This window comes from Scyliorhinus torazame, chromosome 16, assembly GCF_047496885.1.
Source record: "Scyliorhinus torazame isolate Kashiwa2021f chromosome 16, sScyTor2.1, whole genome shotgun sequence".
In the NCBI taxonomy this organism is placed as follows: Eukaryota; Metazoa; Chordata; class Chondrichthyes; order Carcharhiniformes; family Scyliorhinidae; genus Scyliorhinus; species Scyliorhinus torazame.
The window spans coordinates 149,708,787-149,736,662 of record NC_092722.1 but is presented as its reverse complement, the minus strand read 5'-3'; the positions used below and the strand labels follow the sequence as shown (position 1 = coordinate 149,736,662).

Genomic DNA, 27,876 nt, shown 5'->3' with positions numbered 1-27,876 from the left:
ATACCGCATTTTCTCCTACTCAGTCTCATGCTCGAGCTCCTAACCTTATATCTGGTGGTAATTAAGCAATTTCCCTTCATGATGACCATGTTGAGTTACATGCTACAGACTATGTTGAATCCTAACTCATGCTGACTAGTGCATGTGGCCCAGGAGTGAAAGAATTACCTCAGCTCAATAATAATCTTTATTGTCACAAGTAGGCTTACATTAACACTGCAATAAAGTGTGAAAATCCCCTAGTCGCCACACTCCGACCCGTTCGGGTACGCAGGGAGAATTCAGAATGTCCAATTCGCCTAAAAGCAAGTCTTTTGGGACTTGTGGGAGGAAACCGGAGCACCCGGAAGAAACCCACGCAGACACAGGGAGAATGTGCAGACTCTGCACAGACAGGGTCCCAAGCCAGGAATCGAATCTGGGACCCTGAAGCTGTGAAGTAACAGTGCTACCCACTGTGCTACCGTGCTGCTCTATCACGTTGCATGTTGACTTTCATTATATGTATGCTGCATATGTGTGCATCGTTTGTGGTCCAAAGCCATCAGTTACATGTTTAACGGGAATCTATTGTTACTTGTAACCACCCTTTGATTCGCTGTGGTGGCTGAAATTCAGTTGGCACAATGGACTGTCACAGAATGAAGGAATCATGAGTGCTGCCAGGATTCTGAGCATTGGCCTGTATAACTTGTTGCTTACGGTCATATATCAGCTGCACTTTGAAGGAGCAGGATTCCTTTCAGTTCTAAGATAGTATAAAGTTGACAAGAGGTGCTCTCAAAGCGGTGTGTGCAGTTAGGAGCACGCTGCGCTATTGTAAGGTCCGCAACACCAGTCAAGACATGTATTTTCTTTGCCTACATCTTTCGAGCAAGAAAGTTCAAAATGTAGTTATCTTGCAATGAATAGAGATCATCGGTGGTTTCTGTTAGGCAACAGTGAATGTCAAATTGCAAGAATTTACAAATGTATCCAGATCTATCCTGGAAGCAGCCAGATGGATAAGAACCCATTGGCATTGTCTCCTTCACAACTGCATTGGCAATGCATTGATATCCCTGCTCTGAAGTTGCACTTATAGTTTCAGCATATAACAGATTTCAATGAAGATTTGCTACTCAAGTGCAGACAGACGTCTTATACATTGTTCCTGGCTGAAGTTTAGACCGGGGAATTTCTCCCCAGAATTTGCAGATAGCCTAACTCCTCCCCCTTCCAGTAGTATGTCCTGCTTTGTGTGCGCCCTGTTAACCTTTTACTCATTCTCCAAATCATGGTGCATTGCAAAAGGTTTGACTTTGAGTTCACCTCTATCTGATAACAAGTAGCTTGTGCAGAAATCTTAAAGAATCCAAAAGCTCCTTCAGCACCTACCACCTCTCTGAAGACATTTGCAATTTTAAATAACTGCACAAAGCACCAAACACTTCTGGAAGTGAAATACTTGCCATAACAAATTAACCAGCAACTAACTATTCAACAGTTGATGATCCCCTTAAATAATGCTGGTAGTAGAGGCTTCCTGCTGCTGAACATGTTCAGCTGTGTGAGGTTGTGAGAGGGTGTCAGCTGGAACATTGAATTCCAAAATGGCACCACTGGTGTCAGATCAGGTGTACCTAAACAACAAACATGAGCATAACCAATTTTGCGCTAAAATTGTTTAATCAATCATAATGCTTCATCTTGCAGGTTGAAGAGAGCTGCTTGAAATATTTTCACATAGGCTGGAATGGCACCTTATTTTTGCTGAGAGTTTGAAAACACTACTACAGCCAGATGATCAACATTTGTTACAATCCTTAAGTAAATTTAGCTACCACAATGTTTTAATTATTCGAGAGCAGTAAGAAACGTATCACAGAATCCATGTTATCTTCATAAATTCTATTAGTCGTGCAGAATCATGTAAAATTAGCATCACCCTCATCCCCTATTTACTGCCAAGAATTGCATAATGATGCCTCAATCATGGTGCATCAAATGTTTTAGGGGAAATCAATCCGCTGTTGTAAGAGTAGAATGTTATTGATCAAAAACATTCATGGTATCACTTATCCAATGCAGCCCTGTAATCCGATTTCAACATTTAAAAAAAATCTTTTATATATCAAATGAATGTACCCCATATTATAGTGGGTAATTTTTTACCCAGGTGAGGCTTCTAGCTAGATCATCATGTAGATTTATTGGGCTGATTCTATAACCAACACTTGTCAAGCAAAGTTCTAGATCAGGAACAGACTCAAATAAAATGACTGTGTAAAGCACTATTACAATATGGATTTGATGTATGGGGCGGGATTTTCCAGTGTTTCTCAGTGGCGGGCCATTCGCTGGCGACAGGATTCTCTACTTTCACTGATTGTCAATGGGATTTCTCATCAAAGCCGACCGGAAACGCATGGGCACAGATCTGCTGCCAGAGGGAAGAGAGATTCCCAATGGCTGGAGAATTCCGGCCATGAACTGGAACAAATACATGACTTAAAAATTAGGCCGGCACAGTGGCTAGCACATATGCACCAGGGACATAGGTACAATTCCAGCCTCGGATGATTGTGTGGAGTTTGCACTTCCTCCGGCCCCCCCCCCCCTGTGTCTGCATGGGTTTTCTCCGGGTGCTCAAGTTTCCTCCCACGATCCAAGGTTGTGCAGGTTTGATGGATCGGCGATGAAAAATGTCCCCTTAGTTCCAAAAGATTAGGTAGGGTTATGGGGATACGGTGGGGGCCTGACCCTAGGTAGGGAGTTTTTTCAGAGTATTGAACAAAGAAAAGTACAGCACAGGAACAGGCACTTCGGCCCTCCAAGCCTGCGCCGACCATGCTGCCCGTCTAAACTAAAATCTTCTACACTTCCGGGGTCCGTATCCCTCTATTCCCATCCTATTCATGAATTTGTCAAGATGCCCCTTAAACGTCACTATCGTCCCTGCTTCCACCACCTCCTCCGGCAGTAAGTTCCAGGCACCCACTACCCTCTGTGTAAAAAGACTTGCCTCGTACAACTCCTCTAAACCTTGCCCCTCGCACCTTAAACCTATGCCCCCTAGTAATTGATCCCTCTACCCTGGGAAAAAGTCTCTGACTATCCACTCTGTCTATGCCCCTCATAATTTTGTAGACCGAATGGCCTCCTTACACACTGTAAGGATTTTATGATTCTATGAAATTGAACATGGTCTAGTAGTAGCTTGTCTAAAGAAAAGGGTAGCATTTTGTAATATGGAGATGGGATACCATGCCGGATTTGTAATAATTAACCTGCTTTGCAGGCTTTTTCATTAAGCTTTCTTTTCTGTAAATTGCCCTCTCACTGTGATGGCCAATGTACTTTTTTGGGGCAAAGTCTACATTTTGTGTTGATGTGATGGTCCCCTTATTAACTCTCAGATATGTTTTCTGAGAAAGTTCTTGGCTTCCAGCAAATTATTATGTGACCAGGTTGCCTGGGAGATAAACAATAGATTGAACAATGTAAGTTTAATTATAGTAGTGTGATTCCGTATTTATGTTTGGTCAAAGAATAAGCTGGCTATAGAAGAGAAAATGGGCGCGATTCTCCGATGCCGCGCCATTTGGGAGAATCGCCTGGGGCGCCATTTTTTCACGCGACACCGGACCGACGCCCTCCCGCGATGCACCCAAGCGGCGAGATCGGCACTATCTAGTTCTGCGCGGCACAGTCCGGTGAATCGCCGAGACAGCCAAAATGGCGATTCTCCGACACCCCCGCTATTCTCGGGTCCGGATGGGCCGAGCGGCCTGCCCAAAACGACGGCTTCCCGCCGGCACCATCCACACCTGGTCGCTGCCGGCGGGAACAGCGTGGGAACGCTGGGGGGGCGGCCTGTGAGGGGGGTTCTTTCTCCGGGGTAGGACTCAAAAGGGGTCTGGCCCGCGATCGGTGCCCGCCGATCGGCGGGCCGGCCTCTCTGAAGGAGGACCTCCTTTCCGCCGCGTCCCGCAAGATCCATCCGACATCTTCTTGCGGGGCGGCGTCGGGGAGAACGGCAACCACGCATGCGCGGGTGACACCAGTTAGGCGGCGGATGACACAACGCCGCTTTTATGCGGCGCCAATGCCTGGTGCGCGCTGACGACGCTGCTTTAGCGACACGCCCCCGAGTTTCTCGCGGCCCCGATCCTAGCCCATTTTCGGGCCCGGAATCGGCCGAGATCGGGGCCGTTTCGCGCTGTCGTGAACCTCGACAGCGTGGGCACTTGGTCGCGGGAGCGGAGAATCGCGCCCAATATCTCTCAGTTGAGTTGAAATTCTGTGTGTCGGCTATAAGTTTAAAATTTTGTTAACTGAAAGACTGCTAACAGTAAGTTGGATTTATGGTACAGCCAAGCTGAGACGGGAAATTTTGGATGCAAAACTCCACAGTTAAAGAATATTTGAACCAGGAGAGTTCTAACCTAAGATGGCTCTGCTCAAGATACTCATGACACATGAGTTGAACAGGGTGTTTGCAAGGAGGACAATGGAGGCAATTTGAAAGGCAGTTTTTACCAGAAGTGAGCGGGAGGCCCAAGAAGTCTCAACACTTATACAAATCTTCGAAGCAACGACCAGATGCCCCCCTCCCCGTCCCCCCACGCAATTTCAGTGAATTTGGGTTGTTTCCTTCATAGGCATAGTTTAGAGCATCTCCGAGGAGTCATGAGCCATGGAGAAGCCCTAGTCTCGCGTGGAGAACGATTTTTAAAAAAACAGCCACCTGCTCCTGGAATTCCTAGAATGGCGAACTGGTGTAGCATAGCAAAACCAAACTATCTCCTTTTTTTTACAATGTCAATAGACTCCATGGAGCCATATTATGGTTTGGTTTGATAGCTGAGGCCATTATGAATATTTGGCTATGTTTCAAAATGTAGTTCAGCAGGAGTTTTGTATACAGTTTGATAGTTTATTAAAGTATTGTCTGTCTTTAATGTCATTTTGATTATATGTTTGTTTTTACAACTGAATGCGTATGAGGGAATTTAAATAATTTTCAATGAGTCTTGAGTTTTGATTTTGGCGTGAGTGGTTGTGTGTTTTTGAGTGACAGTGCTATTAGATTGTTAGAGGATTATTTCACATCCATTTCAAAGACTTCCCATTACTATCAAATGCTCCTGAGGTTTGTCCATTGTGGATGTTGGGTAAGTAGTTAGTGAGGTTACATGGAGAATTGTGAAGGCGAGGTGAGGTTGTGAGGGAGAGTGAAGGGTGAGGGTATCAGCTCCCGACAGTCATGATTACAATTGAGATGATGTCAGTGTAAATGGAAGCAGGCTGTCCAGTCTGCCCACCTCTGTTGCTGCCTTATGCCTTCTTCTTGAAATGGATGACTCAATTCGTGAGCCACAAACTAATTGGCACAGGATCAGTAAGATTAAAGAGGTAAATGCGTGGCTCAAAGATTACTGTGGGAGAAATGGGTTTGAATTCATGGGACATTGGCACCAGCACTGGGGACAAGGAGACATTTTCCGAAGAGACGGTCTTCATCTGAATCATGCTGGGACCAGAGTCCTAGCAAATTGCGTAACTAGGGCTGTAGATAGAGCTTTAAACTAAATAGGGTGTTGGGGGGGGGGAGGGGTCCATTGTAGGGGAAACTAGAAAAACCTATTTAAAGGAGGATTAAGAGTGCAGGTTAGCAATGTGGTGGATGGTTACCAGAAAATAAAAGTGAGTGACAGACAGATGAATGTCTTTATAGAAGAGTAGGGAAAATGTAACATTAGAACAAATTTAAAAGCTTTGTATCTAAATCCAAGAAGCACTCGTAACAAATTTAATGAGCTAACGGCGTAAATAGAAACAAAACGTTATGGGCCGGAGTGTTGACGCCAACAGAGAATCCACGGACTTTCACATCAGGAAAAACGGCGCCACACCTGCACCGATTCTGCTACCGGTGAGGGTCTAGCACGGGCGCCGCGTGGAACACCATCGCATCCCATGGAAAACGGTGCGGGATTTGCCGGGTCCATGATGGACACTCATAGGGCTGACAAGCTGCAGTCATGCTGAAATAAAACAACACCCACACACACACACACACACACAGATCGGGGTCGAAATGATGGGACAGGTTATGCTGGGGCGCCCTTACAGCTGATGGGTCGGCTAGGGCCAGAGGTCACCCAGGGGGGTACCCTGGTGTTCACCTATATGAGCCAGGGCACCAGGTTTAAAGCGGCCTGTCAGCGGCGTGTGCAGTTGCATGGCTGCCTTACCGGCTGTGGTTATGGTGCTGCGTACCTGTCCACCCCGACCCCGCAGCCCACCTCCTGGCCACCCCCCACTATTCCCCCCGGCAGGATTTTGGAAAGATAGGGTGAAAGGAAAAGGAGGTGAAGTAGCCTACACTGGAGATCAAGATGTTGAATCAGCCTGGATAGAAATAAGAAATAACAAAGGAAAGAAGTCCTTGGTAGGAGTAATCTGTTGGTCCCCAAACAGTAGTTCTACAGTGGGGCACAGTATAAACCAGGAAATACTGGGGGCTTGCAAGAAAGGTGCGGCAGTAATAATGGGTGATATTGATATGCACATAGACTGGAGTAATCAAATTGACAAGGGTAGCCTGTAGGCAGAGTTCATTGAATGTATTAGAGATTGTTTCCTGGAACAGTATTTTGGGGAACCAACCAGGGAGGAGGCTACTCTCGATTTGGTATTCTGCAATGAGGAGGATGGTTAATGACCTCATAGTTAAGGATCCACTGGAGAGTAGTGACCATAAGATTCAGTTTGGGGGTGAGAAAGTGGAGTCACACACGAGTGTTCTGGAATGAAACAAAGGAAATTACAGAACTACTGAGGACTAATTTGGCCCGTATTGACTGGGCAGGAAGGCTAAAAGGTAGGACAGCTGATGAGCAATGGCAGTTGTTTAAAGAGATACTCAATGCCTCACAACTAAAATATATCCCAGTGAGGAAGAAAGATGGAAAGAGTAGTAAAAAACATCCATGGCTAAACAAGGGGGAGTTAAAAGACATTATAAAGACAAAAACAAAGTTATATCATATTGCAAAGGTCAGTGGCAGATTGGGAAACTTTCAAACATAAACAAAGTGATGTTAAAAAATGTTAATCAAGAGAGCAAAGGCAAATGACAAAAGAATATCAAAAAGAATAGCAAAAGTTTCCACAGGTGCATGAAAGGGACGAGAGTTGCTAAGGTGAATGTTGGCCCCTTGGAAGATGGAAACGGATGAGTTAATAGTGGGGAACACAGAAATGGCAGAGATGCTAAATCAGTACTTCGCCTCAGTTTTCACAGTGGAGGACACTAATATCATTCCTATCGGAACGGGCAATTCAGAGGTAATACAAAGGGTGGAACTTGGAACAATCAGCATCAATAGGGAAACGGTACTCAACAAACTCTTGGGATTGAGGGCTGACAAGTCCCCAGGAACTGATAGCCTACATCCTAAGGTATTAAAGGAAGTGGATCCATTGGTTATAATGTTCCAAAATTCCATGGACACGGGAAAGGTTCCAGTGGATTGGAGAAATGCTGATATAATGCCCTTATTCAAAAACGGAGGGAGGCAGAATGCGGGAAATTACAGACCAGTTAGTTTAACATTTGTTGTTGGAAAATTGTTAGAACCAATTATCAAGGATGTAATATCAGGACATTTGGAAAGCCAAAGTGCTATCCATCAGAGTCAGCATGGATTTATGAACGGCAAATCATGTTTGAATAATTTGCTTGAGTTCTTCGAAGATGTAACAAGCAAAGTGGATAATATGGATATTGTAGATTTGGTATATCTGGACTTCCAGAAGGCATTTGATAAGGTGCTGCACAGAAGGTTAATTCACAAGGTGAGATCGCATGGGATTAGGAGTTACTTATTAGCTTGGATAGAAGACTGGCTGACGGACAGGAGACAGAGAGTCAGGATAAATGGGTCTTTTTCTGGATGGCAAGATGTAACTAGTGGGGTGCCTCAGGGTTCAGTCCTTGGGCCACAGCTAGAGACAATCTATATTAACGGCTTGGATATAGCGATAGAAGGTTCTATAGCCCAATTCGCAGATGACACAAAAAACAGTAAGTTGCAATGAGGAAATAAGAATTTTATAAATGGATACAGATAAGTTAGAAGAATGGGCCAAAATGTGGCAGATGGAGTTTAACTGGATAAGTGTGAGGTCATACATTTTCGTTGGAAATATGGAAAGGCAACTTATTATCTAAATGGGGCGAAACTTAGGGATGCTGCGCTGAAGAAGGATCTGGGTGTCCTCATGCATGAGTCACAGAAAACGAGCATGCAGGTGCAGCAGATAATAAGGAAAGCAAATGGAATGTTGGCATTTATAGCAAATGGAATAGAGTATAAAAGTAAGGAAGTGTTGTTGCAACTATACAAGGCCGCGCCTGGAGTATTGTGCACAGTTTTGGTCTCCTTATTTGAGGAAATATGTCATGGTTTTGGAGGCAGTACAGAGGAGGTTCACTAGATTGATTCCGAGATGAGGGGTTTGTTGTATGAGGAGAGATTGAACAGTTTAGGCCTTTACTCTCTAGAATTTAAAAGAATGAGGGGAGATCAAATCGAGGTATACAATATGCTAAAAGGTATGGATGAAGTAGACATGGAGCAGATCCTTCCTCTTGTGGGGCATTCTAAAATGAGAGGTCATAATCTTAGAATAAGAAGTAGCAAATTTTAAACAGATTTGAGGAGAAACTACTCCTCACAAATCTGTGAATCTGTGGAATTCGCTACCCCAGGGTGCAGTGGATGCAGGGACAGTGAGTAAATTTAAGGAGGAGTTAGACAGATTTTTAATTGGTATTGGGTTGAAATGTTATGGAGAACGGACAGGACAGTGGAGTTGAGGCCAGTATGGGATCAGCCATGATCACTTTGGAGGTGTTTAGGCGCGGGAGACTATATTGCCTACTTCTACTCCTCGGTCGTGTGTTCTCGGGAGGAGATGCTCTGGCTGATTTTGCAATCCGGCTCCTGGTCTGTAGCATTGTAGGTTACAGATGAGGAACATATCAGCCATGATAGAATGGCGGAGCACACCCGATGGGCTGAATAGCCCAATTCTGCTACGATATCTTCTGAACTTATAATTCTATTGTACTCCTGCTTTCCCATAATAAAAGTCTGGTGAGTGAGAATCTCCTTAACAGAGATGGGAACTTTCCTGACTTGTGCTTCCTATTTCCATAATGAAAATACAGTCCATAATGACAGGGATGTTATGAAAGCAATCATAAGAGACTAAAATTTGTATTTGCAAACATTGTTCAATGTGCTAGATTTCTGTTCCCCTGTAACCAAATCTGTCTGGCTCTTGCACTCCATCTCTCCTCATTGCTGACAGACTGAAAATACATCAATGAAGCATGCCCCAAATCCCAGCTCTGAGTTCTTTTCCCTACATTGCTGCAGGACTGTCCCCAGTACAGTTGAAATCCATACCTTTATAATCTAGTCCAGGCTTTAAATCCCACCGCCCCAGCCCAGCCCACCCCGCTTCACATGAAGACTGCTCTTAGATTTGATTCCCTTTATGTAATGCACAGGAGATTGAAAAAGATAAATTAAATCCCCAGTTATTCACACACAAGGCTGATATGCTACAGAGGGGCTAACCTCTGAGTGGTTGATTTGCATTGACTGAATAAGTTAAGTTTTTTTTTTAAGTGCTCTTTTGTTTGTACTGGTGCTTTGGGACTGTATTTTACACATAGTCCAATGTTTTTGTTGGCTAATTTGCATAATCTCAGTGCTGTGTTTATGGAGGCACAGCAAACAAGTAACGACTTGGGAAAATTTGACATGATAAATTCGGCAAAAATACAAGAAGTCACGTTGTGCAGGGAGGAAGTTCATGCAGATGAAATCCTTTTGGAAACTATTCAGATTCAGTAAGTTCTATCACTTCTTTGAGTTCTACCTTTGCATAAGTTGTAAATGCCCAAGATGAGTAGGGTGAGGCAACCACTGCCACTTTAGAAAATTGTGTATTACAGCAATTATCCATACCAGGTTTAGTTTCTGATAAAGTATCAAATAATCACAGTCCTTCTGCAGAGACTGCTGTGCATATGCATTTATCATCTGTAAGTTCATTGATGTCTCCCCTTTCCTTTTGTCCCTTTGCAGAGGCAGATGAGATTCTGTAACCCCTCAAAACAGATTATTTGAATGCCTGCCAGATGAGAAAGTCAAGGACCATGATTACCTCTAAATACAGTCTGCCTCGATATGAATTTCTTGAAGTTTAAATTATAAAGGAAGGAATTGTTGGAAGTGCTGCCTACTAAGATTGGCTATACCTATATTATGGATATAACACAGCTCCTGTTCCAGAATTGCAAATGATCATGCAATTAGTCTAAAATCTAACCTTGAAATATATTTTCTGCACTATGAAATATAATCCTGAACTGTTCCACATAATCACCGCATATTGGTAAACCCTATCTCTCGAACTGCAGTATAAAGTGTCTGCTAGATAGTATAATTTTTACTTTATTTTTATTATTACAGCTGCCGGCACTGTGCCCTCAGCAAGCTAGAGTAGAGTTCGCCTCCCTCATGGATGCCCCCAATTAAAACTTGAACCCAAGTCATTTACTAATGTCTGATGGAATAAACATGAAATGTATCGAAGCTGAATTGGATGTTAATATTACATGTTATTTTTGCTGCTTGTTCTGTTGCAGTGTTCATAATTTCTTTTTAAAATGTGGTGGTTGAATTTTTATGTTTTTGTGAGTAATATACCCTCTGTCTAGCTTTAGAATACTGGCTGACACCACTGGCATACCAACAAAATCTAGCAAGTGTTGTGATTTTTGTTATCAGTATTAGTTATCACTAATTATAGTTGAGATAGCAATTGTTTTGTTAGATTTCAAAATGCAAATCAGAATCAAATCATGTTGTTAAATTTAATTGCAGCTGGTAGTTTCTTTTCATTTTATGGGAAATTCATGCCAGAAACTAAGTCATCTGGTGTAATTTTAAATGCTTTTGGTAAACAAAAATATTAGATTCAGTTTAAAACTGAGGTCTTATAACAGATTAGGAATATTGGAGCACTTTATCCATTCTGAGACATTAAAAGACCTGTTAGTAGAAAATGGGTTTTCATGCATCTAGGGAGCCAACTATCCAAACGGCATGCATACAGAATGATTTTATGCTTCTTTCATACATATTTTTATATGAATAGGTGCCTTCGGAGCACAAGTTGATGGATGAGAGCAGCAATCAGACGTGACTGGAAATTCACATTAATGCATTTTCTTTGAAATGGCGACATAATACAGTTAAATATATTTAACCTTACTGTAATAAGACCTTGAAAACCATATTAACATAAAACATATCTCATTTCTCAACAGATTTTTGTAACAGTATCTGATCTTAAGCTTGTCTGTGGTTTGATTACATTGTGATTTTACGTTCAGCTTCTAAAATGGTAGTTCTCCTTTACCATCCATGCTCTTCAGTGACTGATGAGGCTGAGGTTAGAATTAGTCTTTGTGTTGTTGGTCCTACAATCTTTGTTTTGCTAAATGATAGTGCTTGGGCTGTGTTGCCTTACGTATATTTTTAATCATGTTATAATGGGTTGGGTATTAACTCGGAGGCAGGGAAGGAGTAGGAGAGCTTTGTGGTTGATAATGTGGAAGAATGAATTTCCCAAATTGAAACGGTGGTCCGATTGCTTTCCTAGGTCTCTAGTTTCCTGACTGCAGCCAATCAAAGGCTGTTGGTCTCTGTCCTTTAGCACCTGACCGCAGCAGGGGAGCCAGCGACGATTAGGGAGGGAGTTGGAGAAATTGATGCTCAGAGCCAGGGATCGTTTTGACTGAAGGCATGGAGTGATCAGGACATGGAGCCAGAAAACATAAGGAAATAGGGAGATCAGAGCTGTGAGACTGTTGCTGGAATCAATGGCCCAATGGAGATTGGAAGTGCAAGGTGTAGAGGGGATAGGAGGCCTCGGGGAGGTGATCGGAAGGGTAGGGGGAATGATGGGTTGCACTTGTATTGTATTGGTCAGGCATGTATACTGGATCTAGTAGGTAAGTGGAAAACCTCAGTGCTAAAAATTGCAAATCTGCCTCCTGCGAGTGGATTGATTGCCTGCTTCTGCCACCGTTAAATCCAGAATTTGGCTAATTAGTCTGGATTCAGACTTTCACCAAAAATCTGCCTGGCTTTGGTGGTAAAACTTTGATGAGTGTTCTGATAATCTCCTACAAACATAGTTGAGTGAACACCAAGTCCAGAAACGTGACTTAATGCAGAACACATGGAAGTTGATGGGTATGCTAAAAGTGTGTCAGTGACAGACATAAACACTACTTAATTTAGGTTGCTTCAAGTAAAATATGAAATGATATTGGAATAAGTTAAACAACTCCATCTACAAGTTTGCTGACGATACGACCATAGTGGGCCGGATCTCGAACAACGACGAGTCAGAATACAGGAGGGAGATAGAGAACCTAGTGGAGTTGTGAAGCAACAACAATCTCTCCCTCAATGCCAGCAAAACTAAAGAGCTTCAGGAAGCAAAGTACTGTACACACCCCTGTCAGCATCAATGAGACCGAGGTGGAGATGGTTAGCAGTTTCAAATTCCTTGGGGTGCACATCTCCAAAAATCTGTCCTGGTCCACCCACGTCGACGCTACCACCAAGAAAGCGCAACAGCGCCTATACTTCCTCAGGAAATTAAGGAAATTCGGCATGTCCACATTAACCCTTACCAACTTTTACAGATGCACCATAGAAAGCATCCTATCTGGCTGCATCACAGCCTGGTATGGCAACTGCTCGGCCCAGGACCGCAAGAAACTTCAGAGAGTCGTGAACACCGCCCAGTCCATCTCACAAACCTGCCTCCCATCCATTGACTCCATTTACACCTCCCGCTGCCTGGGGAAAGCGGACTGCATAATCAAAGACCCCTCCCACCCGACTTACTCACTCTTCCAACTTCTTCCATCGGGCAGGAGATACAGAAGTCTGAGAACACGCACGAACAGACTCAAAAACCGCTTCTTCCCCGCTGTTACCAGACTCCTAAATGATCCTCATTAACACTATACCCTGTATGCTTCATCCGATGCCAGTGCTTATGTAGTTACATTGTATACCTTGTGTTACCCTTTTCTTTTATTCCCTTTTCTTCCCATGTACATAATGATCTGTTGAGTTGCTCACAGAAAAATACTTTTCACTGTACCTCGGTACAAGTGACAATAAACAAATCCAATCCAATCCAATTTTTACGATATTATTTATCAACAGAGCATAGCATTTGCAAAGCCATTTCTTCTCAGCCACCAAGTGTGGAATTATGTGATCTGCGGCACTCAAATGATTAAAACTGAATCACAAAATTTGTGGGGCTCTGCAAGAATGCAAAGATTTAAATGCAAATCGATGGAATCTTATTCAGTACTGATTTGGGAGTATGAATGTGGAGCAAACAGACATACAGTTCTAATGTTTAACTGTGTTTGTAAAATTAGAGTTGTTTGATGTATGCCTCATATTTTTCTTTCCCCTGCTCCCCTGTTACTCCCATTCCTCATGAGCCATATTTTTCCCTCATTTTGTATCCCATCTCTCCTGCTTCCCCATCACTCCTGTATCAGCTCTTCTCTTTTTGTAGTCTGTCCCTCACTTTTCACTTAACCTTTTTCTCTTCTGCTTTTTGCTTTCCTCTTCTATTTGTCAAAAACGTATTTTCCCTAAGATCACTTGTAACATTAGTTCTGCCAGATGAGGAAACCAAAGAGTTGAAAATCAGGCTCAATAGCTTAAGGTGCTCTGCAGAGACAGAGAAAATACCAGCCAGATTAAAAAGTCAAAAGTGGGAGAGAATAGACCCTGATATAATTCAGAGTATGAGTGAGTCAGGCCTACCTCGTAGATATTCAACACTACTTTTCTGGTGAAGCCAAAGCAATGCTCTATTTTGTCGTTAGGACTTTTTAATATTAAATAATTGCAAGATTAGAAATTCCTAACTGTAGTGTGTAGTGATTACCTGAATCAGCAACTTCAGATGAAGGTGAGTTATGGATCGAGGAATGCTGCTGATTTTGATCAGCAAGCTCAAACACCAAATCCTCAACAGAATGCATTAAACACAGGTGTTTGAAATTTTTATCTTGGGCCTGCTTTTATTACTTGCCACCTTAAAAGATGGCTTGCTTTGTGTTATGGGAATTGGATTAGGCAGGGGCAGATGGTTCATATATGACAATGATGACTAAATGGTATAAAATATACAAATTTGCAAGTTTATTCTGGTGTAGTGCATGTCCTAAAATTAGACAATGCAATGTGGAAAAGGTTCCATAAAATGTCATATAATTTGCATTGTATGAACATTATATATTGACACATATTTATGGATGGTACTAAGATTGAGAAAAAACTCTCAAATGTCAGCTGTGTGAATTCTAGCAGATGTTCAAAGCTAATGAAAGTGCAAGTAGCTATCACTATTGCTCCTGACATTGGTGGTTGTGTGATAAGGAATACATGAGACTTGGGTGCCAAGGCAAGATGGAGGAGTTCCTCAATAAGTGCTTCATTTCTCTCATGAAATGAGAAAATACCAGAGCTGAAACAATTGGTTGTGCCTCTTGTGTTGTTTGGGTCCAGTTTGATATCCTTCCATCTCTTTTTTTCCCTGTTGTGGTCATGCTGAGCACTCAGACAAATCAATCAATCTAGTAATGCAGTTTAATATTCTCGACAAGTCTTCCGGTGGCGACTATGCTGTGAACAGTTGCACATTTAACAGCTCCTGCTCTTGGTGGTTTTTTGACGGCTTTTAAGCTGGATTTTCACGGAAAAAAATTTCTAACATAAGTGGATAAAAGTGAGAGGAGGAAAGGGCGACCCCTATCCTATGGAATTATAATCGCTCGAAAAATAATCGCAAAAGAAGGAATCAAAAGTTGGTTGGAAGTGAGGAACTGAGCTTGGCGGCTGCAATGGCAGAAGTGAGATCCGTCCGCGTCGGCCCAATGGTCGACAGACCAGTTGGTTGCATACCTGGATGAGAAGTTCGCCCGGCACCGTAAGGAGTGTGCGGAGGACCTGACCAAGGTGGTGGCCTCGATTAAGGATGCTGTCTACCGGATGGAGGTGACAATGAAGACCCAGGACAGTCGATCCAAAAGCTGCAGGAGCAGGCGACGGAGCAGTCCACTGGGATGGCACTGCAAATTAGTATTTTAAAAGATCGGCAAAAGCGGCTGCTGGAAAAGGTGGAGGACCTGGAGAATCGTTCCCGCAGGCAGAACGTTTGGATTGTCAGTCTCCCGGAGGGAAAGGAAGGATCGGATGCCGGTGCGTAAGTTGTGAGGATGTTCGAGAAAATGATGGGGGCAAATGCGTTCGACAGGTATTTGGAGGTGGACCGGGCTCACAGGCACTTATGAGCAAGCCCCAGGGTCGTGAGCCCCCAAGGGCATTGGTGGTGAGGCTTCACCGATTCCAGGACAAGGAACGCATCATGAGATGGGCTAGGGAGACGAAACGGATCGTATGGGAAGAAGCCGAGATCCGGGTTTACCAGGACTTGGGAGCAGAACTTGATAAGAGGAGGGCGAGTTTCAATAAAGTTTAAGCGGCGCTGTATGCGAAGGGAATAAAATTTGGACTTCTCTACCCGGCCCGTCTTTGGGTAACATACGAAGAACGGGAACTGTATTTTGGCTCGCCGGAAGAAGTAGCGGGCTTTATGAAAGACAACCTGGGGGACCCATAAGGACTTAATAAAAAGAGAAAACTGGTCGGTAGCAATTTACATCAAAGTTCTGTGCTGCACTGTAACTTGAGTTGCGATGACTGGGAAGAGACGGGGATTTTTTCTTTTTGAGTTACCTAACTTTGATCTAAGGTACAGTTTCTTCCTTTTTGTTTGTGTTTGTAAAAAAAAAGGAAAAAAAGGGAAAATAATAATAAAGGGGGAAAAAAAGGAATGGAGGGGGGAGAAGAAGAGTTTTCAAATTAAGATGGTCTAGGAGGGAAAGACATCTGTTCGAGTTTTTACATATATAATTTTTTCTGTCTCTCCATTTGCCCTCCTTGTTTACACTTCTATTGTTTGGGGCTCTGTTTGAAGGTGATGGGATTGATAAGATGTTGTAAAGGGGAAGGGGTTGGCCACTGAGTTGGGGTCTTAGTGGAGGGTGTGTTTACTTTTTGCACTCGGTGCTATTGTCCTGAAAACTTATGGAAAGAGCTGGCGTGTAGAAGATCCAGCAGCCGGTAGACTTTTAGGCTTCAGGGTTGGAGCTGCTAGGTTAGCTGGTAAGGCTAACTCATGAAGCGAAGTGGGGGGTGAGCTGAAAAGTGACGGGGAGGGGAGGTTACTGCTGACGATTAGGGGCTTCCAGGAGGGTGGAGATGGAGACTAGATGACGGTTGCCGCCGATGGGCGCATCTGGAGAGGAGCGGGCCATGGGCTAGGGGCTGACCTAGGAAAGGTCATGGCTGATCAACAGGGGAGGGGGGCAAGAGCCCCCCCTTCTCTCCCCTCCCCCCCCCCCCCCCCCCCCCCCCAATCCCCAGACAGGAATGGTTACATGAAATGTTCGTGGCCTGAATGGGCCGGTCAAGAGGGCCCTTGTGTTCGCACACTTGAGACAGTTAAAAGCAGACGTGGCCATGTTACAGGAGACACACTTGAAGCTGGGGTTTCAATTTAGACTGAAAAAGGGATGGGTCGGGCAGGTGTTTTATTCAGGATTGGACTTCAAAACAAGGGGGGGTGGCCATCCTGGTTAACAAAAGTGTGGCATTCGAGGTGGGGAAAATGGTGACAGACCCGGGAGGCAGATTTATCATGGCGTGTGGGAAACTGGAGGGAATGGCAGTGGTGCTGGTGAATATATATGCCCCAAACTGGGACGCTGTCGCATTTGTTGGGAAGATGCTGAGAAAAACCCCGGACCTCGACTTGCACCGGTTGATCATGGGGGGTGATTTTAATAATTCGGTCTTAGATCCTAGAATGGACTGGTCGAGTTCTAGGTCGTGGAAAGTGTCAGCAATGGCAAAAAAGCTGCGAAGGTTCATGGAGCACATGGGAGGTGCTGATCTGTGGAGATTTGAGAAGCCAAGGAGTAAGGAATATTCATTCTACTCCCATGTTCACAAGGTATACTCCAGGATCGACTTTTTTATATTGGACAAAACATTATTAGCGTGGGTAGTGGACACACTGTATTCAGCAATCGTAGTATCGGACCATGCGCCACATTGGCTAGACCTATAGGTGAACACGGGAAACTCTCAGCGCCCACAGTGGAGGCTAGATGGAGGGTTGTTAGCAGACGATAAGATATGTGAGCGAGTGGGGAGGCCATTCGGGGGTATATAAACACCAACGAAACGGGAGAAACCGCAGCTGGGGTGATGTGGGAGGCATTGAAAGCGGTCATCAGAGGGGAATATATTTCGATTGGGGCCCATAGGGAGAGGGCTGAACGGGCAGAGCTCGATATGTTAGCAGGAGAAATCTAGCGTGTGGATAGGAGATATGCGGAGTTGCCAAATGAAGAGCTCCTGAAGGAGCGTCAGAGACTTCAAATGGATTTTGCGCTCCTTTCCACAGGTAGGGCAGAGGGACAGCTGAGGAGGGTAAAAGGGGCAGTGTACGAATATGGGGAGAAAGCTAATAGGGTGTTGATGCATCAGGTGAGGAAGCAGGAGACGGCAAGAGAGATAGGGAAAATTAAGGATGTGAGGGGGAAAGTAGTGAGGGACCCGGGGGCAGTTAATGACTTGTTCGGTGAATTTTATAGCCGTTTATATGAGTCTGAACCCCCTGCGGGGGAGGAGGGAATGAACCAGTTCCTGGGAGGCTAGCGTTCCCGTAGGTAGATGAGCTGGTGGAAGCCTTGGGGAGCCCAATTGGGCTCGGTGAAGTAATAGACGGATTGTGGGCAATGCCAACGGGTAAGGCCCTGGAACCTGACAGATTCCAGTGGAATTTTATAAATGTTTTTTGGGCTCGTGGGACCGCAGTTAGTCGAGGCTTTCAATTAATCCAAGGAGTTAGGAATGCTTCACCCAACGCTATCACAGGCATCAATCTCTCGCATCCTGAAGCGAGACAAGCTGTGGATTGTACAGACCAATTTCCCTTTTGAATGTGGATGTTAAATTACTGGCAAAGATCTTGGCCACCAGAATAGAGGATTGTGTCCTGGAGGTAATAGGTGGGGTTCGTGAAGGGCAGGCACCTGACGTTTAATATTAGGCGGCTTCTCAATGTTATAATGAAGCCAGCCGAGGGACGTGAGGCTGAGGTCATAGTAGCCATGGATGCGGAGAAGGCTTTTGACCGGGTGGAGTGGAAGTACCTATGGGATATCTTAGGCAGGGATTTGTGGACTGGGTCTGGCTGTGGTATCAGGCCCTGGTGGCAAATGTGAGAACCAACCGATCCCGGTCAGAATATTTTAATCTCGGGAGAGGGACAAGGCAGGGATGCCCGCTCTCCCCATTACTGTTTGCCCTGGCAAGTTAGCAATGGCCCTTAGAGCATCGAGTGCGTGGCGGGGAATAGTGAGGGTGGGGGGGGGGGTGGGGGGGAGCACAGGGTTTCTCTTTATGCGGATGACTTGCTGCTTTATGTTACAGACCCGGTGAGGGGAATGACCAAAATCATGGAGGTACTGGGAGAATTCGGGCGATTTTCAGGCTACAAGCTGAATATGGGAAAGAGCGCGATGTTTTGTGATCCAGGCGCGGGGACAGGAAAGTAGTGGTGGGGAGTTATAGATATTTAGGGATTCAAGTGGCTAAAGAGTGGGGGCAGCTCCACAAGTTAAATCTGGACAAAGCGGTCGACCAAATGAAAAGGGATTTCCACAGATGGGACATGCTCCCACTGACGTTAGCGGGAAGGGTCCAGACGGTGAAGATGACAGTCCTCCCAAGACTGCTTTTCTTTTTTCAATGCCTTCCAATTTTTGTCCCAAAGGCTTTTTTTAGAAAAATAAATGTGACGATTACAGATTTTGTATGGGCGGGGAAAACCCCGAGAGTAAAGAGGGCAATTCTGCAGCGGGGTCGCATGGAGTGGGGGCCTGGCCCTCCCGAGCTTTATTAATTATAACTGGGTGGCCAACATATCGATGGTCAGGAAGTGGGTAGTGGGGGAGGGGTCCACCTGGGAGTGAGTGGAAGCGGCATCCTGTAAGGGCACGAGTTTGGAGGCTTTACTAGCGGCGTCCCTGCCGTCTTCGCCGGCTCGGTACTCTACAAGCCCTGTGGTGGTGGCAGCCCTAAGGATTTGGGGGCAATGGAGGCAGCACATGGGATTAGAGGAGGCATCAGTGTGGCCTCCGGTCTCTAACAATCACCGGTATATCCCTGGGAGGCTGGATGGGGGCTTCAGAAGATGGCAGCAGGCAGGGATCAAGAGACTTGGGGACTTATTTATCCAGGAGGGCTTTCCGACCTTGGAGTCACTAGAGCAGGAGTTTGAGTTACCGGGTGGGAATGAGTTTGATATCTTCAGGTCTGGGACTTTGTCCGGAGGCAGGTTCCAATCTTCTCTCACCTCCCCCTGAGGGGACTACAGGACAAGGTGATGTCAAAAACTGGGGTTGGGGAAGGGAGAACTTCGGAGATATACAAGGTGATGCAGAAGTGGGAAGAAGAGCTGGGAAGAGAGCTGGAAATGGAAAAATGGGAAAAAGCCTTGAAGAGAGTTAATTCATCTTCGTCCTGTGCCAGACTTAGCCTCATCCAGTTCAAAGTGGGCCACAGGGCTCACATGATGGTAGCCCGGATGAGCAGATTCTTTGAGGAGGTGGATTATAGATATGGGCCGTGTGGGGGTAGTCCAGCTAACTATGGGCATATGTTCCTGGCATGTCCGAAACTGAGGGAATTCTGGCAGGGATTTGCAGACGTTATGTCAGAAGTCCAGGAAGGGAGGGTAACCCCGAGTCCAGAACTGGCAATATTTGGGGTATTGCATGATCCGGGGGCCAAGGGGGGAAGGGAGGCCGATGTCCTGGCCTTCTCCTCCCTGGTGGCCTGGAGATGGATTTTGCTGGAATGGAGGGACTCGGAGCCCCCGAAGTCAGCGATAAGGCAGGGTTTCTCAGCCTGGGAAAAAAATCAATTTCGCCTTGAGAGGATCAACTCAGGGGTACGCCCAAAGATGGCAACCGTTCATCAACTTCTTCAAAGAAAATTAAACGTCAGCACTAAGGGGGGGGATGGAGGGGAGGAAAACAGGAGGCATGACAGTGTTAAATAAGGACAGGGAACTCAGTATATGGGTAGCTAGGAAATAGGGCGCGGGCAACTGAGGACATTGTGGTTTTTTGGGGGTTCCACGTGTCGGCCCACACGACTGTTTTAAGAAATGTTAATGTGTTAAACTGAAAATTTTAAATGCTTCAATAAAATATTTTCCAAAAAAAAACATTCTCGACAAATTAATATTGAAAGCCACAGAAACAACATTCAAATAACTGCATGTATTCAGGTTCATTTTTGTTTTATGTTGCCTCAATGCTATGAAGTCAACTACATAGAGTAAATGGGATCATTTTTACAGTACCAGGAGCCATAACAAAGAGAAAATAAGTAACCAAAGCAGTTAAGTTACCCTACAAAAGTAAGAAATCAATATCTGGAAGATTTCTTCCTCAAGAAGCAATATATGACAGTCAGTTTCTGAACTTGCATCCAATCCACAATGCTAGCTAATGCTGTAGCAATAAATTGAAAATTACCCTGTAGTGTCTGGAGGATCCAACAGAACTCATCCAAACTTTGTAACTAAATTTGACAATGTGGCATCAAATCTAAGTGGTCTGAGAAGACCAATGCCAGAGACTTTGACTGCTTTGCTGAGCATACACGTTGGGTCCTCACATGATTTCCACTACCAATTTAACAACTTTAAAAATTGCTTTGCATTGATCATAAACTTGCCACTTAAATTAACCTATAATTTTAAGAAATTTTAAGAACAGATAAAAAGGGATACTTCCAGGGAATAATTCATTGAGGTGCATTGTAAGATGCATGATGGCAATGTTTTTTTTTATCCAACAGTAATTACACTTTTTCTTTTCATTTCAGGGCAACTTTGTTGCTTGCATGACAGCCATCCTGAGGCAGATGGAAGATTATCATTATGCCCATTTAATCAAGACCTATGGGAAGATGAGATCAGATGTTGTAGTAAGTTGAACAACTAATTGTGCACTTGGCTTTCAGAACTGAGGTGTATGACGCATTGAACAGGTTTCTATTATGCCACAGTGAAGTGTAAATATTTCATCCTGACAGTGCATTTCAAATACATTTTAAAATTACTTTGTTTTTTTTTAATTGCACTTTTGAAAGTAAACTTTGGATGCTCTTAGATTGATTTTGAAAGCTTTGTGGAATATTGTTGGATCCTATAAATTAGCAGTTCATCACAATCTTCCCATTTGATTGTTTGATCACACTTCTTCCCCTTCACTGGCCTCGCATTTGCTACCTCGTGACTTTCCCAGGAGCATTTGCTACCTCGTGACTTTCCCAAGAGCACTTCCTACCTTTTTACTTTTCCATCACTGTACTTTTCTTGTAATCTTTGAAGTGCCGATACAAACTTACACCTCTCCCAGTGCTGGGAGAGGTGAGTGCACAAAAGATGTGGCAGGAGTGCCTTTAGACACGGAGTGCTGATTGGAACAGAGTGCATCTGAGTTTAGGTGAGTGACTGAGTGCTGATTGGAACAGAGTGCATCTGAGTTTAGGTGAGTGACTGAGTTCGGGTGAGTGGCGAGAGAGGGCTGTGTTTTTGTTGGTGTTCGGGTTTATCCTTGAGGTTATATTTAAAAAAAATTATTATTTAAATTAATTAACTAGTTGAATATGGCTGGACAGATGATGTGCTGTTGCTGTATGATGATGGAACTGGTGGGTCCCATTGAGACCGTCAGTGACCACATCTGCAGCAAGTGTTGGCTGCTCGAGGAACTACGGCTCAGAATTGATGAGCTGGAGACCGAGCTGCACACACTGCGGCACATCAGGGAGGGGGAAAATTACCTGGACGCTTTGTTTCAGGAGGCAGTCACACCCGGTAAAATAAGTATTGTTAATTCGGACAGTGGTCAGGGACAGAGTGGTGTGACTGCAAGGGAGGCAGGTAGGGGGATCCTGAGTTTAGGAGTTGAGGAGCCTCAGCCCTTGACCTTGTCCAACAGGTATGAGGTACTTGAACCCTGTGTGGATGAGGAAGAGGGCTGTAGGGAGGATGCGTTGACTGACCACTGCACCGTGGTACAGGAAGCCATTCAAGAGGGGGGAGCAAAAAGACAAATGGTAATTGTAGGGGATTCTATAATTAGGGGGATTGATGGCATCCTTTGTAAGCCAGATCGAGAGTCCCGCATGGTATGTTGCCTGCCCGGTGTCAGGGTGAGGGACATCTCTGGTCGGCTTGAAAGGATTTTGGAGAGGGAGTGGGAGGATCCAGTTGTTGTGGTCCACATTGGGACTAACAACATAGGTACGACTAGGAAAGAGGACCTGTTTGGGGATTATGAAACACTAGGGACTAAATTAAAGAACAGGTCTTCCAGGGTTATAATCTCTGGATTACTACCCGAGCCACGTGCCAATTGGCATAGGGTTGAGAAAATTAGGGAAGTTAACACGTGGCTAAAGGAGTGGTGCGGGGAAGAGGGATTCCATTTCATGGGGCATTGGCATCAGTACTGGGGCAGGAGGGACCTGTACCGTTGGGACGGTCTTCACCTGAACCATTCTGGGACCAGTGTTCTAGCGAATAGGATAAATAGGTTGGTCACAAGGACTTTAAACTAGCAAGTTGGGGGGAAGGGAAGTGTAAAGCTATGGACAGTATAATGGTTAATGGAGATCAAGGCAGCAGGTTACGTGACAGGTTATTATGTAGAGATATGGGTTCAAAGACAAGGAAAATTAGGAGAAAGGGTAAGAGGGAAAATAAATTGCGAAAAGTTATTGATCAAGGTGTTAGGATTCATAACAAAGACATAAAAAACAGCATAAGTGTACTTTACCTGAATGCTCGTAGTATACGATATAAGGGAAATGAGTTGATGGCGCAAATCATCGTGAATGACTATGATTTAGTGGCCATTACTGAAACATGGTTAAAAGATGGTCACGACTGGGAGTTAAATATCCAAGGGTATCAGACTATACGAAAGGATAGAATGGACGGTAAGGGCGGTGGTGTAGCTTTGTTGTTTAAGGATGGCATCCAGGCAATAGTAAGGGATGATATTGGTGCTATGGAGGACAAGGTTGAATCAATTTGGGTGGAAATCAGGAATAGTAAGGCGAAAAGGTCACTGATAGGAGTAGTCTATAGGCCACCAAATAGTAACAGGATGGTAGGGCAGGCAACGGATGCATGTAGAAATGGTACAGCGGTTATCATGGGAGATTTTAATCTGCATATCGATTGGTTTAACCAGGTTGGTAAAGGCAGCCTTGAGGAGGAGTTTATAGAATGTGCCTGGGATAATTTCCTGGAACAGTATGTAATGGAACCTACAAGGGAACAAGCGGTCCTAGATCTGGTCCTGTGTAATGAGGCAGGATTGATTAATGATCTCATAGTTCGGGATCCTCTTGGAAGGAGCGACCACAATATGGTGGAATTTAAAATACAGTTGGAGGATGACAAGGTAAAATCAAACACTAGTGTTTTGTGCTGAAACAAAGGCGATTACAATGGGATGAGAGAAGAACTAGCTAAGGTAGACTGGGAGCAAAGACTTCATGGTGAAGCAGTTGAGGAACAGTGGAGAACCTTCCGAGCGATCTTTCACAGTGTTCAGAAAAGGTTCATACCGACAAAAACAAAAGACGGTAGAAAGGGGAAAAATCGACCGTGGATATCTAAGGAGGTGAGGGAGAGTATCAAATTGAAGGAAAGTCTGCAGAAGGATTTGGATAGGTTAGGTGAATGGGCTCGGGTCTGGCAGATGGAATTCAATGTTGCCAAGTGTGAGGCTATCCATTTTGGGAGGAATAACAGCAGAATGGATTATTATTTAAACGGTAAGATGTTAAAACATCTGGGTGTGCTGGTGCACGAGTCGCAAAAAGTTGGTGTGCAGGAGCAACAGGTGATTAAGAAGGCTAATCGAGTTTTGTCTTTCGTTGCTAGAGGGATGGAGTTCAAGACTAGGGAGGTTATGCTGCAATTGTATAGGGTATTGGTGAGGCCGCATCTGGAGTATTGTGTTCAGTTTTGGTCTCCTTACCTGAGAAAGGACATATTGGCACTGGATGGAGTGCAGAGGAGATTCACTAGGTTGATCCCAGAGTTGAGGGGATTAGATTATGACGAGAGGTTGAGTAGACTGGGACTGTACTCATTGGAGTTTAGAAGGATGTGGGGCGATCTTATTGAAACATATAAAATTATGAAGGGAATAGATAGGATAGATGCGGGCAGGTTGTTTCCACTGGTCAGGGAAAGCAGAACTAGGGGCATAGCCTCAAAATAAGGGGAAGTAGATTTAGGACGGAGTGTAGGAGGAACTTCTTCACCCAAAGGGTTGTGAATCTCTGGAATTCCTTGCCCAGTGAAGCAGTTGAGGCTCCTTCTTTAAACGTTTTTAAGAAAAAGATAGATACCTTTCTAAAGAATAAAGGGATTCGAGGATATGGTGTACGGGCCGGAGAGTGGAGCTGAGTCCACAACAATCAGCTATGATCTCATTAAATGGCGGAGCAGGCTCGAGGGGCCAGATGCCTATTCCTGTTCCTAATTCTTATGTTCTTATGTACACCTTCCAGTCTTCTTTACTCTTGTCACTCACCTCATCCTTAATTCTTCATTCACTTTCTCTCATTCCATTTATTTCCCCTAAGGTTAAGTTGCAACACGGCAGAGATTCCCATACAATGTACAATATTTTTTTCTCCCATTTTCCTTCCTTCATCTCTAAAATATTTGTAAATTCATAGAGGAGAAAGCAACATCGATACCAGCTCCATCACCATAACATTGTTTTCTTTTTTGAAAGGAAACGTACTGCAATAGAAATTTGTTCTCAGTAATGCTTGTGACATGTATCTTTTTCAAAATTATTTGAATGAAAGCTGCTGGGCTGAAAGTACTCCGAGTTAAAGAAAAATATCCCATTAGTAGAGTTGACTGAACAATACTGACGCACCTGAGAGATTAGATATACTGAACATGTTCAGTCTGTACAATCCAAATTCAGCTCATAGTCACAATTCTGGGCACGGATATAAAATCCAAACACTGCCTTTTGGAAGCCAGGAAAAAAATGAATAAAAGCACAAAGACATTTTAATCATTCATTTAATAATTTTATTGTGAAATATGAAAAATTGCCTTCAAATCATTACTTGGAAATCAGAAATTTCAGTTATTGATCTGGGGAAAAACTGTTAAACACTCTTTCCAAAAATCGTTTTGATTACAGTGAAGGAGTCCAATAGCTACATTTTGTAATCACAGATTAATATAATCTATAAAATAGAAGCTATTGTGCAACAAAATAACCCTTTTAATGTTAAAACTAAAGGTACAACAGGTATGAGTTTTCAATTTTCTCCTCTCTTCTGAAGATAGTGACTCATAACCTGGAATTGAACTTGGAATCTTGTGTGTCTGTAATGCACAGTTTCATACTGGGAAATGAATTTATCAACTGTATCTTTAAGGAACCTAAATTAACAGAAAATCACAGTTATATCCCCCTTTTGAGCAGAGGCAGATTTACAGGTCTTGGTGCTCTGTGCTCAGCTTCAATTTTGCTTCCCCCTGAAGGCCGAAGACCACCTCTCTCTTATTCCTTCCCCTCCCACACACACACTCTCTTCCCTCCTCCACCCCACCTCTCACACACATCTTTCCCCACCACCCGCGCACACCCTCGCTTAACCCCTCTGCTCACACATACTTTCTCTTCCCCACCACTCTCATACACTCCTCCTTCCCCCTCATCCTCTGCACTCGTCACCCCCACCCCTCGCACACATTCTCTCTTTCCTACCCAGGCCTCACGCGCACACTCTTACACTCTTCCCCCACACTTGGCACACACACTGTCTTCCCCCCCCACCCCTCCACATACAACCTTTCTTCACCCCACTCCTCACACACTGAGCTGGATTCTCCGTCAGCTGACGTCGGAATCACGAACAGCAATCAGGCAGAGAATAGGGCGTCAGCTGAAAATCAAGGCTGGTGCTGGCCACCCAGCTGAATGTCATGCTCCAGCGCCACAATCGCGGTGTCAAACGTTCAACGCCCCATGCCGGCGTGGGCATGCAAATTCTACAGTTACGCCACAGGTCTGGCCTGGTAGTCTCCGGCCTCCCGCGATGCTCCGCTTCTGCCAGGTGCAAGTGACAATGGTGAGGTACACTTGTGGCATTTAAAAACAGGGACCAGGCGCCGTGGCTGCCGCGGAAGTGAGTGCAGGTAAGTCACCAAAGGTGCAACAGAGGGCTGCCAGTTGTGCCTCTAGCTGGTGGGGGGGGGGGACTGCCAGGGCCGGGGTGAGTAGCGCGGGGTGACCAGAAGAAGGGCCTTAGGATCAGGGTGTCCCCCTGGGACCGATGAAGCTGGGCGCAGACTGCCGTTACCGTGGCCTGCAGGGGAGCTAACTGGCTGCGCACCCCACTGATTGCCCACCGTGTCTCGTGAATGTGCACGTGCCAACGGCTGTATGGGGTTACCCCCCCCTCCTTGCCCTCAGGAACCCATCAGATCCCAACGGCCCATCAATGGGATGTGCATGGCCCAGCACAGTCAGTGGCCACCAGGTGTTGGCACTCCTCTGTGCACCCACCTGTGGTACTGCCCCACTGCTGGGGATGTTTGCGGGGTGCCCAGTGCACCTCCAACAGCGATCGCATGCACCGTGGCCCTTGGTACTGCTACTCCCACTTCCCCCAGTGTCCCCCAGGACAGGTACCCCAACAGTGGCACTGCCAGCCAGCCCACTGCGCAGGAACACCTGCTGTCACCATGCTCCGCCTGCCCACTGCGCCCCTGCTCCCATCCAACCTGTCACCGACAGGCGGGCACAATCAGTGCATTGCACAGGACCCATGGCACACTACAGCTATGGTCCGAACAGGTGCTCAAACCCCTGCCCAGCCCATCTGCAGTTCCTGCCTGTGCGCAGCAATGCCCTCCACAACCAGGTGTATCGTGGGGAACGGCCGTGGAGGTGGGCAGGATTGGGAGGGAGAATGGGGACATGCGAGGCATGGGCTGCAGTGTAGACTTTGGTGGGCACAGGAGCACTCACCATGCTAATATGTCTGTCCTATACCCCCTGCAGAAAATGGAGTTCGGAGTACAGTCAGGTGTAGTTGGCCAACGCCTGGCCAACGTAGCCCTGGCGGGTACACTGGGGCTGCACAAGCAGGAACTGCTCAGGCATGACCCTGCAGAACAGGTGCCTGCCCAAGTGGAACAGGGGCCAGTGGTGAGGATGGAGAGCCGGCCGTCGAGCAGGCCAATAAGGTGGGAAGGAGGTTGCCGCAATAGACTTCATGTATTTCGGAAGTGCCTGACATAGGAAGACCTGCCGGAGCGGGTGTGCCGCCGCCGACTGCAGTTGTGCAGAGAGACCATGTGACATCTGTGCCAGATGATGGCGCATCTGGAACCACGAGGCTATGTGCGAGGACACACACTTCCGGTGGCTGTCAAGGCGATGGTCACTCTGAACTTTTATGCTCTGGGGTCCTTTGCAAGTGGGACCTGTCTGGGATCTCCCAGACCTTTGTGCACAGGGGCATCTGCGCTGTAGCAGATGTCCCA

At 45.3% G+C, this 27,876-nt stretch overlaps 1 protein-coding gene across 1 annotated transcript in view; it reads left to right on the top strand.

Moving 5' to 3' along the window:
• Nucleotides 1–27,876, top strand: part of dock1 (dedicator of cytokinesis 1) — an 850,868-nt gene that overhangs the window by 409,129 nt on the left and 413,863 nt on the right. The window contains exon 25 of the mRNA XM_072479204.1: nucleotides 21,150–21,251. Coding sequence (XP_072335305.1) covers nucleotides 21,150–21,251 — 102 coding nt within the window. The remainder of the gene's footprint in view (nucleotides 1–21,149; nucleotides 21,252–27,876) is intronic.